General features: G+C 43.1%; 2 protein-coding genes across 2 annotated transcripts; both read left to right on the top strand.

Moving 5' to 3' along the window:
- The first annotated feature begins 981 nt into the window (after nucleotides 1-981).
- On the top strand, nucleotides 982-2,832 carry LOC120695140 (F-box/FBD/LRR-repeat protein At3g26920-like). The gene is made up of 3 exons (XM_039978449.1): nucleotides 982-2,043; nucleotides 2,215-2,349; nucleotides 2,461-2,832. The coding sequence occupies exons 1-3, from the start codon at nucleotides 982-984 to the stop codon at nucleotides 2,830-2,832; spliced, it is 1,569 nt and encodes a 522-aa protein (XP_039834383.1).
- Nucleotides 2,833-22,098: 19,266 nt separating this feature from the next.
- LOC120668453 lies at nucleotides 22,099-22,932 on the top strand. Its single transcript, XM_039948174.1, has 2 exons — nucleotides 22,099-22,448; nucleotides 22,544-22,932. The coding sequence occupies exons 1-2, from the start codon at nucleotides 22,254-22,256 to the stop codon at nucleotides 22,859-22,861; spliced, it is 513 nt and encodes a 170-aa protein (XP_039804108.1). The 5' UTR covers nucleotides 22,099-22,253; the 3' UTR covers nucleotides 22,862-22,932.
- The last annotated feature ends 577 nt before the right edge of the window (nucleotides 22,933-23,509 follow it).

The raw sequence follows: 23,509 nt of genomic DNA, 5'->3' as shown, positions 1-23,509 counted from the left end.
GTGTCTCAGGTTCGTCGAGTGCTTGTGTTTTGATCGAAATCAAACTAGAGATGAATCATAACTTCAGAGAAGAAAACACTACTACAGAAGTACAGAACCGGCATGTAGTGTAATGTTGGTTTTGGCATAAGTACCATGTAATGTTGGTTTTGGCATAAGAAAACTAGCCAATCGACTGGAGATATACATTTGTACTCTCGAATCAAACTTATTCCGAGTTTCCGGCCGATTGTGCATAAGGACACATATTTTTGTCACAATCGGTGCTTCTAAACAACTGGCTGCACATTTCATCTGTAGAAGTTGTTTGCTCTCACGAACTGATGGTGGAAATTAATTCAACACCGCCGGCTTCTGTCTGATGATTGATGAACATTTGCTCGATGGGGGGGGGGGGGGGGGGGCACGTCATCTGAGAAATCGAAGTTGGAGGCTCGTCGTCATTCCAGAGAGGGAGCAAGCAAAGCTATGTTTTTTGGGAGAGAAGTTTTGCGTATCGCATGCACTCTGGTCACAGCTCATCTCTCCTCGAGCACGAGCAGTATTAGTGCATGCTGCTGCTTGGTGGTAGGGCGTCGATCCCAAACTCCTTTTTTTTATTCAGGCTTTGTTTTTCATCAGTAGATTATTTTTTTAGGGGTACCAGTAGATTATTAGAATTCCACAATTTCATAGACATGGCTTTTTATTTAATTTTCTGAGGGTGAATAGCCGGGCGGGCTTCTCGAGATGGGCTTTAATTTTAATTTCTGTGATGGAAATAATAAACCATATAGGCCCACTAGGGCTCGTGTTAGGGCACTGTAGGTATTACACACTGTCTGAGCACGCAGACAGGCCTGCAGCACCTGACCTAATCATATATAAACCCACCGAGATTTGCGCACACTGAGCCAGAGGCCTGCAGAGCCGCCGGCCGGCCGCCACTCCTCTTTCCCCTTCCTTCTGGCTTCTGCCCCGCGGCACCTGCAGCCGCCGGGCATGGCTCCCCGTCCCAAACGGAGGTGGTCGTCGGGGCCCTCGGGGGCACCCGACGCCCAGCTAGCGGCGCAGCCAGGGGGCTTCTCGCCGCCCCCGGCCACGGATCCCAATCCTGCTGGAGCTGGATCCGGCGGGGACAGATCCCGCCGCCGCAGGCAAGAGCCGCCGCCGGTTCTTCAAGCTGCTGGCAGAGGAGGAGGGGGAGCAGACCTCGCCGGCGCCCCCCGCATCCGCGTCGGCGATCTACCCGACGCCATCCTCCAGGACATCATCTCGCTCCTCCCCACCAAGGAGGCCGGCCGCACCCCGGTCCTGTCCTCCCGCTGGCGCCACCTGTGGCGCACCGCCCCGCTCGACCTCGACTGCCTCCAGCTCCCCAAGGAGCTCCCCGCGCTCGCCTTCGACGTCTCCCGCATCCTCGCCGCTCACCAGGGCCCGGGCCGGTCCTTCTGCGTCGACACCCGCCTGTTCCACGCCAGCCCCAGAACCCTAGACGCGTGGCTCCGCTCGCCGGCCCTCGACGGCCTCCAGGAGCTCGACATGTGCGGCTTCCGCCGCCAGCGCGAGCTCGCGTCGCTCCCGTCGCTGCCGCCGGCCACCTTCCGGTTCTCGCGCTCCCTCCGCGTCGCCGCGCTCAGCGAGTGCACCATCTCCGACGCCGCCGCCATGGCGTTCCGTTTCCCCCAGATGCGGAAGCTCGAGCTCGAGCGCGTGAGGATCTCGGAGGCTTCGCTGCACCAAGCCATCGCCGGCTGCCCGATCCTCGAGTGCCTTCTGCTCGGCCACAGCGTCGGATCCCGCCGCGTCTGCATCAGATCGGCCACCCTTAAAACCATCGGCGTGTGTTCTGCGTTATGGGGTGATGATGATGGCGCATCGACAGGCATAGTGGAGATCATCATCCAGGACGCCCCTTCTCTGGAAAGGCTTGTATTCCCTGAAGTACACCAGGGCCTGCGGGTGTCGGTAATCGCAGGCGCAGCGCCAAGATTGGAGACCCTGGGATGCATTTACGATATTGATCCTTCCTCCAGGTTTGTGTTTGGCTCCATGGTTATTGAGGTACGTACGTTTTTGCCATTTCTATTCTTTATTGCATTTCAATGTTCAGAGTAGTCTTTTTAAATGTTCAGAGAGTCATTTTCTTTTTAAATTGACATCCAGCATTTTTATAATTATTGGTCTAGCTAGTTTATAATGTCTTGCATTGTTTCATGCTATGTATGGATGAAGCAATTGCGTGTCGTTAGCTCGAGGTCGGTGGTATCTGGTATCAAGGTGTTAGCAATCAACATTTTCCGTCTGAGCTTGGATATGGTTATCGACTTACTGATGTGCTTCCCATGCTTGGAGACGTTGTATATCCAGGTAACAATATTTATTTAGTCTCCTGGCAGTTCATTGTGTTCAAAATATTGTGCCAGTAAATCTTGATCAGTACAATGTTGGTTTATTTGATATTCCTTTTGTTCTTTTCAGTCATACCGGTCTGGGGGTAATAATCTGTGGCGCCGTAAACACCGCAATCTTCTTCGATCCTTTGACATCCGTCTCAAGACAATAGTGTTTCTTAGGTATCGAGGCATAAAATCACAAGTAAACTTCGCACAATTCTTCATATTGAATGCAAGGATGCTGGAGACTATGAGACTTGAGGGTGGACACTACATGGAGGATGAAGTCTTCATTGCACGCCAGCATGAGCTGCTTCAGGTGGAGAACAGGGCTTCCATTGGTGCAAGGATTGATTTTAAGATGGATAAATGTGATCACTATCTTACACATATTAAGCATGTTCATGATCTGTCTATAACAGATCCCTTTGAATGTACATGCGTCCCCATATATTGAGTATCTTCAAACCTGGTTATTAGGTCTCTCTATTCTCCTGTGGGTTGTGTGTATGCAGTCCATTGAATAATCTTCATGTAAGATATGGAGAGATGAGAGAGCAGACTATTTAGGCGAGGTTTCAGGTTTTATTGTTTCACAGTGATGGACAACAGTGTGTACCAGTTGTAATATCTATTTGTGTGACTTATTTCATTTCATCCTGTGTTGAATGAATGTTATTTTCTTTTCGAAAATTCAATATGTTATTTTTAGCTGTAACTCTTTGTTTAATTATATCATATATATTTTGCATTCTAACTTATCTATCCAAGCAATTTATCGTAGTCTTGTTCATATCATTCTCTTCAATTTTCTCCCCTACTGATTGCAGATGTGAAATTCAGGAAGATGTGAAGAGCATATATTGACATTTTTTATCTGTTTGATTATTGGCTGTTATATTAAGATTGACTGCTAGCTGTTTGAATTTGTACATGTAAACTGCCTTCATCACTAGCTTTATTTGGTAGAAGGATGATTCATCTCTGCCAAGCACATATATTACGATCTAGAATATATATGCACGCAGAAGTTCAAAAAGCATATGCAGTTAAACAGTTTGGATCACTAGCTTCATCACTAGCTTTATTGGTCCCACTTTGGATCAAAGGATTTTCAATGGAAAAGTGGAGGAAACTAGAACAGAGGAAATGAAAGTGAGTAGACCGATTTGATAGAAACTAGTAAACCCAGTCTCACTGCTTGTTTCTCTTCCTTTGCTAGCTGAAGCATGACACAGATGCTCCATTTGAACTGGATGAAGATGAACAAGTGGTGATGTGTTCATTTGGATGGATAAGGTTGGTGTTGGCCCTGTGGGGTTTTCATGAATTGGTATGTGTTGTGCTTTTCTTCCCATCCATCGTCGCGATTAAATTGCACCAAGCTACTCTCTGCTTATTCCAAAATGTAACCTCTTCACTTCCTTTTTCCTTCTTGCCCTTACTTAAATACAGATTAGTTATCAGATCGTGCAGCAGGTTTATATATGAGTTATGAGTCCTCAGATTTGGGAAGTTATCTTATTATATATTGCTGATATCTAGAGCTCTCCTACTGATTGCAGGTGTGAAATTCAGGAAGATGTGAAGCATTACCACCGATAACAATTTTTTTTATCTGTTTGATTATTGGCTGATCGATAGATTAAGATTATTAACTGTATCAATTTGTACATGTAAACTGCCCTCATCACTAGCTTAATTTGTAGAAGGATGAATCATCAGCCAAGCACATATATTACGATCTAGAATATATATATATATATATATATATATGCATGCAGAAGTTCAAAAGCATATGCAGTTTAACAGTTCAGGTCCCGCTTGGATCAAAGGATTTTCACAAGAAAAGTGGAGGAAACTAAAACAGAGGAAATGGAAAGTGAGTAAATTTAGAAACTAGTAAATTTAGAGATGCTCCATTTGCGCTGGATGAAGAAGATCATGAGCTGAAGCACGGCATAGTACAGATGCTTTTGCGCTGGATGAAGATGAGCTGCAGCGATGCTGTGCATTTGGATGGATAAAGTTGGTGTTGGCCGGCTCTGTGCTGTTGTCATGAGTTCGTGGGGGTCCCCATGTGCCAGGTTAACACTGAAAATAAATTCTTAACAGTAATCACATATATGTCTTGGTTAATCAATCACTAAGTACTACTGAATACTACTGAATGTTCTTCAGCAACAAAAAGTACAATAGTTCATGATTCCTATGTTACATTATTTTCCTTCATTCCAAACACCTGAACCTATTCCTTTCATGTGCTTTCCATTTCTCTATTTCATCATGATCTTCATACCCCCATTCCTGCAATTTTCCCGTTCCTCTATTTCTGTATTCCTCTGACCAAACCAGGCCCTGAGTAAAAAAATCACAATCTTTTAAATGACAGAAAACTCACTAGCTAGGTTGATGTTGTGTACCACTTCCTTAGAATTATTAAGGATTGATATCTTGAACCCCCCCCCCCCCCCTTCTGATGATATTAGGGTATTCACAGTCTATGTCAATATACATAAATTAAAGTTACTTGCTGAGGTATCATCACACCAGTAGCTATATTGCAGTACGTTGATGTTCTAAGGTTACTTTGTGAGCTTCTATTCAATATGGCTCCTTTAATTTATGGAAGTTTTAATTCTAAATCTGTTGTTCCTGTTATGCATGGTTGCTAAACTGAGAGAATAAGTATATATGATTTCAGTTGTTTGTTCCAGTTCAAAACACTCTTTAAGCATTTGAACAAGTCTAGTAATTTTAGTTCTCGTGCTAATGAAGTTCTCGTGCAAACTTAATTTCCTTTGTTTGGTCATATAATAGGCTGACTTCCATCTGATGAAAATATGAAATATTGGCTAATTACCAAGGCTGCGTATTTCATGTTTTCCTAATTTTTGCAGATCAAAGTGCAATATTGCATAGCGGCTTTTAGGGGGAAATCTGACCAAGCTCTTTATTTTGCCAATTGAAGGAGGATGAGCCTGCTCCAGCTCAAGATAATAAGCCCTTCAATGGAGGTCAGTTTGATTTTATTAGTGATAATTATCAGCTTGCAATGCTTCTCGGCATGTACACTAAGTAATAAACTGATAATGTATTTGCTGTGGGATTATAATGGGTCGCATCCTAGTGTTCCACTGGTTATTTTTTGAATAACTGTATGCATTGCATATAGGGAGCACACAAGCACTGATATCTGCAAACTCGTAGCGCAAAATGTTGCAAGCGCTATTAGTGTTTTTACAAGCTTTGTTGCCACATTTGTTGCGACATGAAATGCTATTGATGCTAGGGATTATGGAAGTCAAGTTTGTGCTACGCTCTCGTTATTATTTCTTGCAACAAACTCAAACAATGCTTGCAACAGTTTATTGAAAATTTTGGTTGTTCAGTTATGCCACTTGCATGTTTTCTTGTGTGTACCCCTATATATGAACATATAATTAAGAATACATGCATGCAGTTAGATGTAGAAGCTGGGTGATCATCATGCACTTTCTGGAGATATTATTCGTATTCAAATTCCATATGTTGTGCAGATTTTCAATATCTATATTTTATTTAGTGCTTATAATAAGTTCTCACATCATGCAGAATTACAGATTCAAAATATTCTAATCTTGACTGGAGCCTCAAGTATGCTTGTTTCAATAAAGAAGTTTCTTTTTTTTCCTGATTTAGAGGTTTTATTGACAGTAACCTCTCACTATTCTTCTGCAATAATTCATTTATATCTTGAAATTTTCATCACACAACTCTCTGAACTTTTAGCTGTCTCACATTCTCACTTTGGTCCAGTCCGTTGGCGTACATAGGGTACTAATTAATATTCTGGTCCCAATAAAACTAACGTGATTACCACACTATGCAGCTTCTATAAGTTGTAGGACTACTAGGGCACCATTCAGAGACTATTAAATCTGCATCTGCAGAAAGGTGTTTCCAGCATAGTTATGGATTAACGCCCACTTACCTGAAGTACATCATGAAGAGGGCGCTGCTTTTTTGTCAGAAACATGATATATTCATACATGATCAAATAGCTAGCATGATGTGTAATAATTAAGTCCCTGACAACTTACCTGGATCCTTCCTATTCAGGTTGGATTGGAAGATAGCAGCACAGTACAACAATCAAAGTTTTCACAAGGATGAGACGCTCTGCAGTAGTGCATAAAATCCTGCGCCGATCCTTTAGGGAGAAAAGCCACTGCAAAACCTGTGGCAGCCGAAGTCTATTGGCCAACCATTTTTTCTTGAACACACAGAAAAGTTGCGTATCTTTGTATTAAGAGAGAAAGAATAGTCCAATAGAAGAGTACACTTCCCACCTTGGATCAGGGTGGGACATGTTTAGAAAATAAAAATAAAGGACTGTTACAAGAAACACAAATCAAAAGGACCAGACCACAAGACCACCAGATAGCTAAACCTATGCTGTCACTAGGCTGGGGGTAAAGAGCAGTAAGTTCCTTAGCCCCAGCAAACCTCCAGAAGTGGGATTCATCCTTGAAAGCTTGAATTGCTCATTGCAGATTTAGAGTAGCTCCCTCGAAAACACAAGCATTCCTATGCTTCATTCCATAGTATCCAAGCACCGATGCATAAGGAATTGAACCCTTTTCTTGTATTGTTTCTGGACCTTCTTTTTAGAGGGTTTCCACCACAAAGCAAATGATCTGTAGACCTGTTGGTAGGTGCATGTCAAGTGAGCTAGGCTCAGGTGTAGGATTTCAAACTAGAATTGTCTTGCAAAAACACAAAGAAGTGAGAATATGCTGAGCAGTCTCGTCTTCCTGGGGTGTGTTAAGATGTGGTGTGCCGAACTCGCGGTGGGGTCAGATCCGACCAGCAACCAAGCACGCCCTTAGTGCCAAGTGTAATAGATCCGATTTTCATTTTTTTTTCTTTGAGTATACTATGTACGCCAGTTTAAGCTTCTTTATACTAATTTCAGAATTTTGTAGGCACGAAAGTATTTGCAGTGCAGGTTCCTTAACATTCACTCATTGAGAAAATTAGCCAGCCTGTTCAATTGATTCCAAATTAGGATCTTGACAAATTTTTAGTAGGTCCAACTTGTAAGCTTTATTCATCAATTTTGTCAAAATTCTGCCATTATGGATCTTAAACAAGTTGCCAGAATTTAATAGAATGTGTTGCCCACCACCAATGCTTGAAGTTAAAGAAACTCTCAATAGAAATAAATAATGAAATTCCCAACACATCCCATTGAAGTTCTGGTACGGTCTTAAATATTCATCTATTTCAATCTGATGTCTCAAGGAACACTCAGCACAAGTACTGAAATTATTATATTTCTGATGTAAAAACAAATCTGTAGAAGTTCTGCTACTTGAATCGGTGAATGGGCTACCGTATATAGTTGTTCTTGCTATGTTCTATTGACTCATGATACCATTATTCTCCATAACAAATAAAGTCAAGCATATGCTAATATGTCTATTACATGTCGAATGCATTTGAATTGTTTCAGACAAATGTAATTGGAGATGATGAAATTTAACACATCTCCTTTTTTATCTTATTCTCCTAGCTGTGTGGTTATAAATATAGGATTTGTCAATTTGTTGTGATCCTTAGCCACAGGGATACAATTATATTTACTTCAGCCTATATATACAAATTAATGTCAATATCCTCTCTATATATGCATTTTGCTATATTCTATATTCTTGTCTTTGTTGCTAAGACATGGTTAACTTGTTACGATGTATACATAATTCAATTTCAAATGTATTACTAGCTCCTATGTCAGTTTCAGTGTTTTGACCTGTCTTGTTTAATTTCCAGAAGAGTAGGTTGAACTGATCAGGTAAAGGCATTCCTTATCCAGCACTCACTATCTGGATTGATAGACGGTATGTATATCCTTTCTTTCAGATAAAGGAAAAAAATGTTCTGGCCTCCACATCCATATATACATGTGGGTTCAGATAGCCAATTATTACATATCAAATAACATTTAGCTAATAAACTACAAAAATACCACATAATGGAAATGGTTCTAAGCAAAGCAGAAAAGGAAGGAATAATAGAAAATATATGTTTTTTTTACTTTAGAAGTTATTTTTTATAGTGCCATTCAAAGCATATTATTTCGTTCTGCAAGACAATGGCTTTTATGGCGGGAACAAATTCAATGACTGCTCCGTCATCACTTTTTGTTGAATTCAGCTCACCTTTTCTTATCTGAACGACTTGGCTCGAGTCTTGCACGTATTCAGGACCCTGCTCTGTAGTCTGAATAATTGAACCATTCAGCCGGCCATATGTCGCACCCTGAAATTTTTGGATTTCAAGATGTGATTAAAATTAAAAATAAAACAATAATTTTCTCATAATTTTAAAATTTTTCAACATTCATATTTCTTCACAGGGAATTTAGTGTAAAATAAAATATATGTATGTTGTTTTCCAAATTAAATAAGGTTGTTCTTTTTGTGTTGCACTCATGCCGCATTGCATTTTTTTTTGTGTTGTTCAGTTTAAATTTGAATTCTCTGAATTCGAATTTGTATTGAACTTGTTTGTTTCCTTTTCAAAAATGCAAAACCAATCTCCTTCCTTTCCCTGGTTTTCAGCCCAACCCACTCTCTCTCTCATTCTTTTCCTTTCCCGCGGCCCAAATTCCCTCCTCCTTTTCTTTTTCCGGCCCGAAACCTTCTCTCCGCCGGCCCAGCTGCTTACCCGGCCCAACCCGGCGCCCTTCTCCCGTAGCCACCGACAGGCAGGGCCCGCCTGTCATCCCCGACCTCGGGTCGGAGGCGGACTCCTCCGCTGATTCTGAGCGCCGCACGAGCTCTCCCGGTGTGGCCCGCACACCAAGGGCCCCGACCCCGCCCTATTTAAGCGCCCCCCCTCGCCCCTTGAACCCTACCAAGCCGCAGCACTGTTTTTGCCTCGCATAAACCCTAGCGCCGCCGCCAGACGAGCTTGAGCTCGGAGCCGCCGCCGTCTCGCCGTTCCGCCACTCAATCGACACCGACGACCGCCGCCAGAGCTTCGTCTCGACGTGAGCAACCTCGCCGGACCCTTCCCCTCTCTTTATCCCTCTGTTCCGTGCGGGAATAGCTCGTCGCAGCTTTTGCTCCGCCTCTCGCTGGCGCACGGCCCGCTCCGGACCCTAGCCCACCAAGCCGAACCCGCAGACGCATTCGCCGTGTCGCTCTCTCTCTCTCCCGGACCAAACCCGAGCCTCAGCCAAGCCCGGACGGCCGCATCCGGCCTACACCGGCGAGCTCGCCGCCACCTGACAACGTCGCCGGCGTCCCAGTGCCGCCCCCTTCCGCCGATCCAATCCAAGCCGCCCGATCTGAGATCGACGGTCCAGATCCGATCTGACCCGAGTCAACCACAACCCGTACCGTTCAATCAAGGATCTTTTGCAATTAAACCCCTCTGTTTTCCTAAAATCAACCCACGCTCCGGTGTAGTTCAAAAGTATTTACAAAAGAGCCCTTTTATTTATATTTTAGACCCTGACCTTTTAGGAAATAGAACCCGCCGTCCAGGAATTGTAGTTTTGCTTTCTAACCCTCGCGAGTTAGGTTTAATTTTGTTTTAGTCATCGGTTTCTTTAGTCAGAGCCCCTTTTCTTTCAAATCTATCGCAGATAAGTCCCTAGAACCTTGTTTTAATCATAACTTCTTCGTTTCAACTCCGTTTTCATCGATTCTTGCGCTCATGTGATCCTTGCAACGTATGCAATAGCTCTATCACCCTGTTGTCCTATGTGAGCACACTTTGTTGTGACTAAAAATCTATTCTGTTAGTCCTTAACCCTTTAGTTAGTCGCGACTAGATCCCTGAAGCACCGTTTAGTCTATAGAATCACCGTTTCAGTTCCGTTTTCCGCGTTTCTTGCGCTCTCGTAACCGTAGCAGCGAGCCCTATCCGTTAGTACGCTCTCTTAAAGCTTTTCTTTTGTTTGGTGTATTGTTCATAGATGTATCTTGTTGTTTGCTTTGTATAGTTTCCGATGATTGTCTCGAGTAGAAGGATTGTTGTTTGAGGTTTGAAGATCAAGTTCCCAGTGAGCAAAAGCTGAAGAGCAGTAAGAGTAGCTTTTCATTGGAGAAAGGCAAGTTACCCTAACCATACTTCTATCTATGCTTATTTATGAGAATACTTGATTTAATTGGAACATGGAGAACCACCCAAGAAAACCGTACAACCACAATACTACATGGCTCTGGTCTTGGCTAAGTAATTAGATGAACTATATGTTGTGTTGGGGTTGTTTTGCTTGGTGGTTATGAGTTTGTGTGGTGGAGCGGGTGAAGAAAGTTGTGTCTTCTGAGGGACCGCAATGGCAGGGACCAACACATACATATAGGGATTCTTTGTAAAGGCCTCGTAGCGTCCCTATGCAATCACACCTCGGAAGTGTGGTATTGTGCCTGATCAGCACATATGCGTGGTTGGGTTCAAAGTTCTTCGGAACTTTTATGCGAATTGTGGTGAAAGTGTACAGCCTCTACAGAGTGTAAAACTGATATATCAGTCGTGCTCACGGTCAAGAGCGGCTTGGACCCTCACATGATTAATTTAACGTAAAGATGGGTTTAAATTATTTTCTGATTATTTCTTGTGGCCTTGCTGAGTACCAACCATAAGTGTACTCACCCTTGCTTACTGCTGCTCAGAAGAGAAAGTTGCTATGAAGTTTATTAAAGATGTTGATGAGTTCTAGGCATACGCAACCCCAGTCGATTGCCTGTGAAGTTTGAAGCCTTCTTTTCCAGGATAAGCTGTATAACTCTGATAGTCTTTTAATTGTTTTATTTATCTTTTTCGTAATACTGTTATTGATTATTCACTTATAATGTCTCTATATGTATGAAACTTGATCCTGGCATATATAGTTATGCATTCAGTTTTGTCCTTAAAACCGGGTGTGATAGAAGTGGTATAAGAGCTGTATCGACTGTAGGACGTAAGCCTAGATAGAAATGGTCATTTTCTATGATTTCTTTTGATACAAAATCTATTTCTGTTTAATCCTTGACCCTCTCCATTGAATATTCTCTCTCCTTAACCTTTTTTTTCTTTTTCTCAATCAGCCTTGACAACTCACCTTTCTCACCTGACTCTCTTTCCATTTGCACTTTCATATTTGCTAATGTAAAATCCTTTAACTTTGTATATTAACCTACTCTCTACTTGATAATTTTCTTATTGTTATTCGACTCTTGGTCAATTACCCTTTCTTGTTTTTCCACACCCTCAACCCTTGTGTATTTATTTTTTTGTTTCCTCTCTGAGATCACTTCTTGCTTTTGATCATACATCTCCTTTGATGAATGATTTTCCTGCTCACATCCTTTTGATATGCTGGTGAAATTGATCCTTGATTTTTTTTAACTTACCTTTGTGGACCTATCTTCCCTTTGCTTTATTCACAATATGCTCCGTGCCTCTCCTTTCTTTCTAAATAAATGTCATTTTGGATTCGTCCCTTGACTTTGATTCCAAGGTATCCCTTCTGATTCAAAATTATTTAGATGATCTGTGCCACGTATCCTAATGCCTGCCAAGCCGTCTATGGAATGGAGCTACTAGTTCATCATGAGGAGTCAAGTCGAAGCAATTGGAAATTATACCACTTGCCCACATTCCTACTCAAGTTGGATGAAGGATCCAGAGCACCACCACAAGATTAAGCTTGAGCAAGGTTATGATACTCGCACTACCACTACAATCACGAAGGTAGAGTCAACATTGGATAAGTTGAAGGAGGCACGTGTCATCAATGACAAAGCTGGAAGATATAACCATGCTTAGGAGTACCTTCTAACTCTATTCACAACGTTTAGCATCGTTTCTTGACCGTGTTGACTGGTGGAATTCGGTGTTTGTATGATGATATTTGACTTTATGATCTTGTCTGATTCGTTTCTTTGTAATGATTGTTGGTGTATTGTGGGTCTTCTACCTACAATGACATCAGTTGCCTAGATGTGTTCTTCTTTTATACCTCCCCCTCCTTGTTTTCCTCCGTCCTTCTACCCAACCTTTTAGAAGATATCAAGAAGGAAGTTCAAGGAAACACTGACAGTAATAGTAAAGATATCCAAGCATCTGCAACAGACGACAAATGAAAGCAAGCTGAAGTCAAGAATACTCTTTTCCTTTTTGCTACCCCCATGTCCTTATCCGCTCCACCTTGCTTCATTTAACAAACATGACCACTACAAGTTGGTGAAGATGATATCATGGATTTTACCTTGCTATTCAATCTTCTTTATAATTTATTCTCTGTACTAACCTTATCCCTACCACCTAGACAGATGGTGAGTCTCAATAGAAATCCAGAAGATAGAGCCAATAAAGATGACCTCAACGTTCCAGCACAAACTCAGAGGCTACAAGTAATGGCTCCAATCATGGTCGATACCCGACAACATGTTACAAAGCAAGCGTCATCCCCTGGGAACAACAACTCTGTTAGCAGTGATAACCATCAGATCACAACATTTCGGCCGTCGTTTGATAAAGAGAAGCTATTAGCTATGCAGGCTCAAGTCTTACAAAGAAGGATGCAGTCCAATACAGTATCACCTCATAGCATGGAGTTGGCCAAAGTAGAAGTCCCCACCGGACCAGTGAAGACGCAAGTTGCTGAAGCATGGAACCGCCAAAGAAATAAGAGAAGTCGTGGAACACCAGAGCTGGAAAGGGAAAGACAACATAAAGATATTAAGACTCCAGGAATATGTCAATGTTGTGAGCATTATGGTCGTCCATGTCTCCAGGAAGAAGATAGCTTAATAACAGCAGAAGCAAGGCAACGTTACCATTCGGATATCAATAGGAAGTTGTCTATGCAAGATCTAGACTTAGAAGGAGTTGCTCAAAATCCGACTATAAGCCTCGAGGATTGGACTATCACTTTCAAAGAATTTCAGCCTAAAAGAAGCAAACAGTCCAAAAAACTAGTTAGTAAAGCAAGCCAAGAGAAGATGGAGTTTCCACAACAATTGGCAGATAGCAATACTCGGCTCAGTTTTAACCAACCACAGCCTAAAGTTGTTCAATCTCCATGTGACCACTCTATCAAGAAGGATCCTGTTGTACAAGCCATTCCACCAAGAGTTGTGGAGGAGTAGAAAAGTAGTCAGGATGGACGTATTAAAAGAGTATTGTGCTATAAATGTGGTGAAAAAGGACACTATGCCAATAGATGTCCCACAAAACGAGAAAGTCGGGATGGGTATGCTAAAAGAGTGTGTTTTGGATGTGGTAAAGAAGGGCATTATGCCGATAGCTGTCCAACAAAGCATAAGAAGACTAGGTCCCGTGATGCTCGATTATATTGCCTCAAGTGTGGAGAAGACGGACATCTTGCTAGTTGGTGTCCCAATAGCCCGCACTCGGTCAGACATCATCAGATGGCCCCCTTGCCAGGACGGATGATCAAGATACTTCAGCCAGATAAGGATGCCATCAATCCCCAATGCTCAATTCTCATGCCACCTCGAGTCGCCAAGATACTAAAGCAAGACAAGCATGTTTCTACAAAACAGCGGATGCCTAAGGATATTTGGGAAGATCGGAATTTTATGGGTGGCTTAATTTCGTCACTTTACTTGGAGGTTAAGGGATATTTATGAGGACTTGGGAAATGATACAAGACACCCAAGCCAGAAAGAAGCAATCAAGCTCTATTCAAATCACTTTATCAAGGTACGACAGAAATTCTTCGATAGATGGGCCAACAAAGTTGAGAAAAAAGAATGAAGAACTAAATGTGGAATTAGACTGAGTATCCATGAAGTATTCGTGCGAGTTACCAGAAATCAAGAAGTATGTTTGAGGGGATATTGTAAGATGGAATGACCGGGAAGACAATTAATATGTGTTGGATGCTACCCACCTAAATCTTTATTTCTTGCTAGCCTTGTGAATCTCGGGATGAGATTCCTTTTAAGGGGGTTAGTTCTGTCACACCCTAAATTTTTTGGATTTCAAGATGTGATTAAAATTAAAAATAAAACAACAATTTTCTCATAATTTTAAAAAAATTCAACATTCATTTTTCTTCACAGGGAATTTAGTGTAAAATAAAATATATGTATGTTGTTTTCCAAATTAAATAAGGTTGTTCTTTTTGTGTTGCACTCATGCCGCATTGCATTTTTTTGTGTCGTTCAGTTTAAAATTGAATTCTCTGAATTCGAATTTGTATTGAACTTGTTTGCTTCCTTTTCAAAAATGCAAAACAAATCTCCTTCCTTTCCCTGGTTTTCAGCCCAACCCACTCTCTTTCTCATTCGTTTCCTTTCCCGCGGCCCAAATTCCCTCCTCCTTTTCTTTTCTGGCCCGAAACCTTATCTCCGCCGGCCCAGCTGCTTACCCGGCCCAACCCGGCGCCCTTCTCCCGCAGCCACCGACAGGCGGCGCCCGCCTGTCATCCCCGACCTCGGGTCGGAGGCGGACTCCTCCGCCGAGTCTGAGCGCCGCATGCGCTCTCCCGGTGTGGCCCACACACCAAGGGCCTCGACCCCTCCCTATTTTAGCACCCCCCCCCCTCGCCCCTTGAACCCTACCAAGCCGCAACACCATTTTTGCCTCGCATAAACCCTAGCGCCGCCGCCAGACGAGCTTGAGCTCGGAGCCACCGCCGTCTCGCCGTTTCGCCACTCAATCGACGCCGACGACCGCCGCCGGAGCTTCGTCTCAATGTGAGCAACCTCGCCGAACCCTTCCCCTCTCTTTCTCCCTCTGTTCCGTGTGGGAATAGCTCGTCGGAGCTTTTGCTCTGCCTCTCGCCGGCGCACGCCCCGCTCCGGACCCTAGCTCGCCAAGCCGAACCCGCAGACACGTTCGCCGTGTCGCTCTCTCTCTCTCTCTCTCTCCCGGACCAAACCCGAACCTCAGCCAAGCCCGGACGGCCGCATCCGGCCTACGCCGGCGAGCTCGCCGCCGCCTAACCCCGTCGCCGGCCCCTTCCGCCGATCCAATCCATGCCGCCCGATCTGAGATCGACGGTCCAGATCCGATCTGACCCGAGTCAACCACACCCCATACTATTGAATCAAGGATCTTTTGCACTTAAACCCCTCTATTTTCCTAAAATCAACCCACGCTCCGGTGTAGTTCAAAAGTATTTACAAAAGAGCCATTTTATTTATGTTTTAGACCCTGACCTTTTAGGAAATAGAACCCACCGTCCAGGAAGTGTAGTTTTGCTTTCTAACCCTCGCGAGTTAGGTTTAATTTTGTTTTAGTCATCGGTTTCTTTAGTCAGAGCCCCTTTTCTTTCAAATCTATCGTAGATAAGTCCCTAGAACCCCGTTTTAATCATAACTTATTCGTTTCAACTCCGTTTTCATCGATTCTTGCGCTCACGTGATCCTTGCAATGTGTGCAACAGCTCTATCACCCTGTTGTCCTATGTGAGCACACTTTGTTGTGTCTACAAATCTTTTCTGTTAGTCCTTAACCCTTTAGTTAGTCGCGACTAGATCCCTGAAGCATTGTTTAGTCTATAGAATTGTCGTTTTAGTTCCGTTTTCCGCGTTTCTTGCGCTCTCGTAACCATAGCAGCGAGCCCTATCCGTTAGTACGCTCTCTTAAAGCTTTTCTTTTGTTTGGTGTATTGTTCTTAGATGTATCTTGTTGTTTGCTTTGTATGGTTTCCGATGATTGCCTCGAGTAGAAGGATTGTGGTTCGAGATTTGAAGATTAAGTTCCAAGTGAGCAAAAGCTGAAGAGCAGTAAGAGTAGCTTTTCGTTGGAGAAAGTCAAGTGACCCTAACCATACTTCTATCTATGCTTATTTATGAGAATACTTGATTTAATTGGAACATGGAGAACCACCCAAGAAAACCGTACAACCACAATACTACATGGCTCTGGTTTTGGCTAAGTAATTAGATGAACTATATGTTGTGTTGGGGTTGTTTTGCTTAGTGGTTATGAGTTTGTGTGGTGGAACGGGTGAAGAAAGCTGTGCCTTCTGAGGGACCACAACGGCAGGGACCAACACATACATATAGGGATTCTTTGTAAAGGCCTCATAGCGTCCCTATGCAATCACACCTCGGAAGTGTGGTATTGTGCCTGATCAGCACATATGCGTGGTTGGGTTCAAAGTTCATCGGAACTTTTATGCGAATTGTGGTGAAAGTGTACAACCTCTGCAGAGTGTAAAACTGATATATCTGCCGTGCTCACGGTCAAGAGCGACTTGGACCCTCACATGATTAATTTAACTTAAAGATAGATTTAAATCATTTTCTGGTTATTTCTTGTGGTCTTGCTGAGTACCAACCATAAGTGTACTCACCCTTACTTACTGCTGCTCAGAAGAGAAAGTTGATATGAAGTTTATTGAAGATGTTGATGAGTTCTAGGCGTACGCAACCCCCAGTCGATTGCCTGTGAAGTTTGAAGTCTTCGTTTCCAGGATAAGTTGTATAACTCTGATAGTCTTTTAATTGTTTTATTTATCTTTTTCATGATACTGTTATTGATTATTCACTTATAATGTCTCTATATGTATGAAACTTGATCCTGACATACATATAGTTATGCATTCGGTTTTGTCCTTAAAATTGGGTGTGACACCATATTATGGCGTGCATGAAGCAGTGATGTTAACGCTTTCCCTGTCGAGCAGCTGTAGCATCAACTTGAAATCAGGCAGATGAAGTGAATTATCACTGTGCTAGTGCTTTTTGGCAGTGAACTCATGCATCGTCTTGTATGCAGATAGTAGTTTTGTGCAATTGTTGTATAATTTCCTTGACCAATCCTATAGTATGTTCTAAATACATCTTTGAACCTTGTGAATCTATTATCATTTGGATACAGACATACAGTGTCATTAGATACCTACATAAAAAATTGGAATATTTATGTCCCGAATATAACTACATATCAGTCAACATTGATATCACTACGGGGAAATGACATGTTTGCCGTGTGCCCAATAAGTTGCACACAGCAAAGGCCGTTTGCCGGCAAACTCACGGCTTCCCGTAGTGTATTCTCAAACTTAATTCTATATACATCTCATTCTCTCTCATATACAATTATTTATATAATTTAGATAATTATTAATAGATATTTATATATAAAATACCTATATTGGAGTATTCTTGTTTTTGGAAGGACACCGTATCGACGTACCTGTATTGGCATACCCATATCGAGTATCGGTGATACATAGGGCAGAACTACACCTACTCTATCTAGACCTAGGTATACAAAGGGAGATGTAGACCTACCGCCAGATCCGCAGCTCCCCTTCAACACCCACAGCAGCAAGTCTGCCAGAAACGACGGGGAGCCGACAAAACAGCGGTGGGAAGTGGATCGCCTCTGAGTCGCCCTTTTCAACAGCAGAGAAATGGAGAGAAGGCGAGAAGTTTCGTAAGTGGACTTTGTTTTGTCGCAACAGTGTAACTCTGTTTTGGCATCCACCGCTGCAATGCATTCATATATTCATGGGGCGGCTTGCCTTACGAGCCTCGTTCTAACAATTTCTATAGACAAAGAGACACGTAGTCTAGTAGTTATAAGAGTCTCGGTAGCACCTCAGGTACTACATTTTTGTTGGGATTTCGTCAATTTTAAGGATTTGACAACTCAGTCTTCGAAGATGCTGGTAGGATAGGATTTGTGCTCGTGCATTCATAGAGGTGAGTGTGCGTGTGCCTGTGAGCGTTTGGGTTGTACTGTGTAATTAGAAAAAGATTTAATGGTATAAATTTCGACGATTGGTTACAAAAAGTGTGATTTGAAAAGATTTCATCCGATGTGTTTCAATGAAATAAGTGCTTAATCGGAGTATTTTATTTTCCTGATGGCAATCCCAAAAAAACAACCGTCCCTTTGAGAAAGTAAAAACGTAAAATGCTCCTGGTAAAACGAAGGAAAACGCACGCACACCGTTGGCCGCCCTCGAAGCCGCCGCGCGCCTCTCCCAGCCCGTCGCCGACGCCGCCTCACTCATCCGCCGCTCTCGTCCCTCCCCAGACCATCCCAATCCCTCGGCGGCTCCAAGCCGTGGCGCTCGCTTCGTCGGAGCTCCCCAGGCAGCTGGTATCGTGCTCCCTCCTTGCCGCCGCCGCCGCCGCCTCTTCTTCGGCTGTTCACTCGACTCGCCCCCTCCCTGGACGCCCACCAGGTAGGTCTCGCCGCACCCTCACCACTCGTATTAGGGTACGGAAACGTTTATCTCCCGCCTGGTTCGGCCCAGGATAACAAAAGAAAAAAACTTGTTTCTTCTGAGATCGAGAAAAGCCGGAAGTAAAGGGGGGTGAAAAACAGAGTAGTTGTGCAAATTCCAAAACATTTTAGGCGCTACAGACACTGAGGCACCATAATCCCCACTTGTTGCAGGGGATTACTGCACAGAGTGTGAACAGCTGTTAGCGTTACGGTGCTATGAAGCAAGCTGATGTGTAGTCCTGGGAGGCTTACCAGATTACAGCTTTTTGTTCGTTGCAGGGCTGAATTCTTTGCGGAAAATGATCTGCAAGGCACTCCTAACTGGCTGGGTTCACCTGGCAGTGCTAGCACAGCTGTGGGTACCAGAAATATGGCTGTTCTCGGGAGCGATCAGCGATGTCTGGTGTTTCGTTTTCTCCATGTACATCACTCTCATCCAGGCATACAGCATTGCTTTTAACTTGTAGGCACAATTTTTTTAAGAGGGATGATAAAGCTCAATTAAAATCACCTGAAGAAAAAAGGATGTTTTTTAAATAGTTAATTTTTATGTTTTTTTTTGTTCTCTTGAATAGATTCAGAGGGAATGATTCGCCGGATATGGACTCGCTTCCTTAGTGGGAACCATGGCGTCCGAACTCCGAACTACTAGGCAGTGGTTAAATCATGTGCTACCAACTCTTTTGGTTTTGTCAGGTGAGCAGCACCACACTCAATTGTTAAATGATGGGGTAAGTTCATATGCTGGATACCTTGTTACATCAAATTTACATTTGAGGCCCTTCTTTTCTTGCTGTCCTGGCTTTCTGTTTCAGAAATGACTTGAGGACATTATCTGCTGTCGAACACTCTTTTTTTGTTGCTGTGGATTTTTCTCGAGAACACTATTATAGTGGAAATTGACCATTTGGACACTATCAAATTGAGTACAGTTGATTGGTGTCCTACAAGGCTACAACAAATTTGGAGCCTTTGTTGTAGGACACTAATAATATCTGAGCTAAATCTATTAAAATGACAGTTTCTACTGGCTAATTTCCACTATAACATTCTCTTTGAGTAAAATTCACTATTTATCCAGTATAAATTTTGCTTTACTATATTGATTGCATTGTTGGGTTATGGTTGCTGCATATTTGTTGCAACATAACTGAAATTGCAACTTATTGTCAACATTTCTGGCTTGAGCAGACTGTTTTGAAATATGCTACCTCTTCTTTTGTTTGTGGTCTAAATTTTATGGGTCATGGTTTCATAACTTATATATAGATTTGTGATCAATTAACTGGTTTATGAATAATTCCTAAATATTTAGTAATTGTGATATATAATTCATTGATACATTTAGACTTAGAATTTGCAGCAATAGTTTGATTTTTTGTTGCTTTTACTTCATAATAAAATTTTATATTCAACCCTAAAAGATACATGCTTTCAGAAAATAAACTTAACTGGTCCTGTGAATTTGTGTTCGATCAGTATCACTGGAAGTCTACTCTTCTTGCAAGTTCTGATTCTATCGTCTTTAGATAAATATGCCCTTGGCTAATCTTCATTGATGAAAATTGCAGGAAAATATTTGCACTTGGTGCTCTAGTTGTTTATGGCGACCATAGCACAGCTGTTTTGCTGCGGGCTGGGAGCTTGAAGTTGATTTTATCTTTGGACACATGACCCAATGGTTTCTATGGCTGTTGCTGGAAGCAAGTGTGGGATGGATACGCGGATACTTCGCAAAACTCACGTACCGGTATCGGATACCCGTACTCCACGGATACTCCCGGATACGTATCCCGTAAGTATCGGACTATTTAGGTATTTTCAAATAATAAAAATAAATCGGATACTCGTGGGATACCTGTGGATACCTGTCCGATACCTTCAAACCCTAACAACACCACTCAATCGCTTCGTATAAAGGTCATCCGTTCAGCTGTGCCACCCTCTCATCTCCACTCGCGCAGCCGCAGGCCCGCAGCAGCCTCGCACGGCTCCCTTGCTGTCACCGCCACAGTGCCACCCGCCCACGCCTCCTCCTGCTCCTTCCACGTTGCTCATCGCTCCCTTGCCGTCACCGCCGCCCGGCCACCCGCCCGTGCCTCCTCCTGCTCCTTCCCCATCGCTCGTCGCTCCCTTGCCGTCACCTCCGCCCGCCCACCCGTCCGTGCCTCCTACTGCTCCAGCGGCTGCGCGGCCTGTCCAAACAGAGGCCCGCACATCTGTTAAAGCACTATTTAGGGTGATGTTGCGCTGCTGGAGCTCGCCGCTGGCGGGCCGCCACGGCTGCCGGAGCGCGCCTCTGGACGGCCCGCGCGGCCGCTAGAGAGGGAGAGGATGAGCCGCGGCCTCCGGAGAAGGAGAGGAGGAGCCGCGGCCGCCGGAGCTGGCCGCTACACAGAGAAAGAGAGAGAGAGTGTCGGAGGTTGGGGAAGAAGACGACCGACATCCATTCGTGTAACAGACGAACATGTAAGATAAGGTTGGTTCTTTTTTCCTTTGCCCCTTCTCTTTTCTAATAATTATAGAACATATGAATATATGAGTTTATGACGCATTATAGTCCCTGGAACTTCTATTTTCTCACATTCTAGTTCCTGAAACTTTTATTTATTTTTATTTTTTATATATATTGGCGTATCCCTGTATCTTTGTTTTTGGAAAAATGGCATATCGGAGTATCCCCGTATCGCTTACCGGTATCCGTATCCGCGTATCCGGGCAACATACAACTCTTTGGATTTATTTTCTCTCCTTTATTTCGCATATTTCTATGTTTCTCCTTTTTGCAAGGCCAAAATTCCATTTTTGGTTACTTATAGAAAATTTCCCCCTTTTATTTTGGCTTCAGTTGCTGGATATAGCTTGCATCTTGGTAACTATGAGGTTGTGAGGATGGCTTGGAAAAGATTCCTTCACAATGTTTGCCAAGGAGTACTAACAATCTCAACAATCTGCAAACTTCAGTCTTTAATTAGGTTTTGATAGGAACCAAACAAAGCGTCTAGATAGATCCTGTACGTATTTCCATAGATTAATGAACAAACAAGCATACGATGTCTTAAGCTAGTGCCAGCCTTTGGGCTATAGAATCCTCTACCAAATAAGTAGCATATTTGTTGGATGCAAGCTGTGCATCTATTACTAAATAAATAGTAGATACGACAAGAATTTATGGAGCATACGTCATGAGGTTATCAACGGTAAGTTTGACCGATCTTGTGGTGAACCTTGTATATTTGGCAGTCAATTAGACAGGTAAGAATCAGAGTACATAGATGGCGTTCATGAACTCTTCTACTAAATCAATGAGTAGAGTTATTGAGTAGATTTAAGACAAATCTTTCTGGATTCGCTGGTATTAATCTATTACTAAATAAATAGTAGATACGACAAGAATTTATGGAGCATACGTCATGAGGTTATCAACGGTAAGTTTGACCGATCTTGTGGTGAACCTTGTATATTTGGCAGTCAATTAGACAGGTAAGAATCAGAGTACATAGATGGCGTTCATGAACTCTTCTACTAAATAAATGGGTAGAGTTATTGAGTAGATTTAAGACAAATCTTTCTGGATTCGCTGGTATTAATTGTGCACCTCCATTCTGCCCTATAAAAGGAGCCTCCATCGCACCGGACCGGAGGCACCCTTCAGTCTGGTCTTTGGTGTCTTCAATGGACAACCTCAATACCCATTCTGAACAGGCCAATCAACCTCAGAGACAACAAGCAAATGGCCTTCCTTTGGATATACCAACAAGTCAGGTCTTAGATAGTCATATGATTGAACAACAGAGCACAAATCAGACGCCGCAATGGTTCTCCCTTGAGCAGCACAGGCTGCAGTTGGCTCAGGTTCTCCAACTCTGCGTAAGTGACTTTTTGTGCACCATTTTGGTTTTGAGTCTTGGATAGACGTTGTCTTACTTCTGCTTTTTTTTTTTACTTTTTTCCTCAATAAATAGAACGAGCAGGTTCAGGTGTTGCGGCAGCAGGAAATGTCTTTACAGAATGCAGTTGTATCAAACAATCTGACAACCGATGTGCTGCTCCAGAATGTTGAAGAGGTAGCCAGCATGCGCTTAGAGTTGCAAAGGATCCGAGAGAATGAAGAAACTTCACGGCGTGCTTGGGATCATTTGCTGCAGCATGTTGTTACTGTACATGAAACGAACAAGCCACTTATCAGAATGATTGCTACGTTGCAGCAGGAAATAAACTCACATGTTTCAGGCCCTGGAGATGAAGCATCAAGTGTGGCAAGCAGAGACAACCAGGACTGATCGTACTTGTATGGTTTGCAACTCTGGTGGTGCTTGTATGATGTTGCTGCAGCACCTCTGCGCCTGCAAGCCATGTGTTCTTGACTCCTCTAACACCATGTGTAGTCGATCTCACGGCTTGCCCTATCTGCGGTGCTGTGAAGGATGTTGCGATCGGGACCCGGTTCATATGAGAAGTGAAGAAACAATAGCAGCGATGGGAACCTGTTGTTTCTGATGTGCCCAATAAGAGCATGTATGTGTTTTCTTTTTTTCCGGTGCAAGTGTGTTGGAGCCTTGGTTTGTTATCCTTGTATGTTGTTCTGTGGTAGTCTTCATATCAATGTCATATTTCTGTTTTCTCAATATTTTTAGGCATTTGCCATGTTCTGATCCATCATTTCTTCTTTTGAAGTTCCTGGTCTCCACTATATGGAATTATGTTCCATTGAACTTGATCTCACATAAATCACAGAGCACCTAGCACCTGATCACGAATAGAGTGTAGGGTGCTGCTAAACACCTGTGGTTGGTCTGGCCTGCGGTCGGCTGTTCTTCCTTCCCCATCTCTGAGAAAAACGCCTGCACATAAGGCTAATAAATTTGGTGATTTCACTATAGCTGTGCTGATGTCACTATAGCTATGCTATCCAAGTCAACGTCTTTCTG

The sequence above is a fragment of the Panicum virgatum genome, chromosome 2K, assembly GCF_016808335.1.
Source record: "Panicum virgatum strain AP13 chromosome 2K, P.virgatum_v5, whole genome shotgun sequence".
In the NCBI taxonomy this organism is placed as follows: domain Eukaryota; kingdom Viridiplantae; phylum Streptophyta; class Magnoliopsida; order Poales; family Poaceae; genus Panicum; species Panicum virgatum.
The sequence above is the reverse complement of the archived record's forward strand: the minus strand, read 5'-3'. Positions and strand labels throughout refer to the sequence as shown.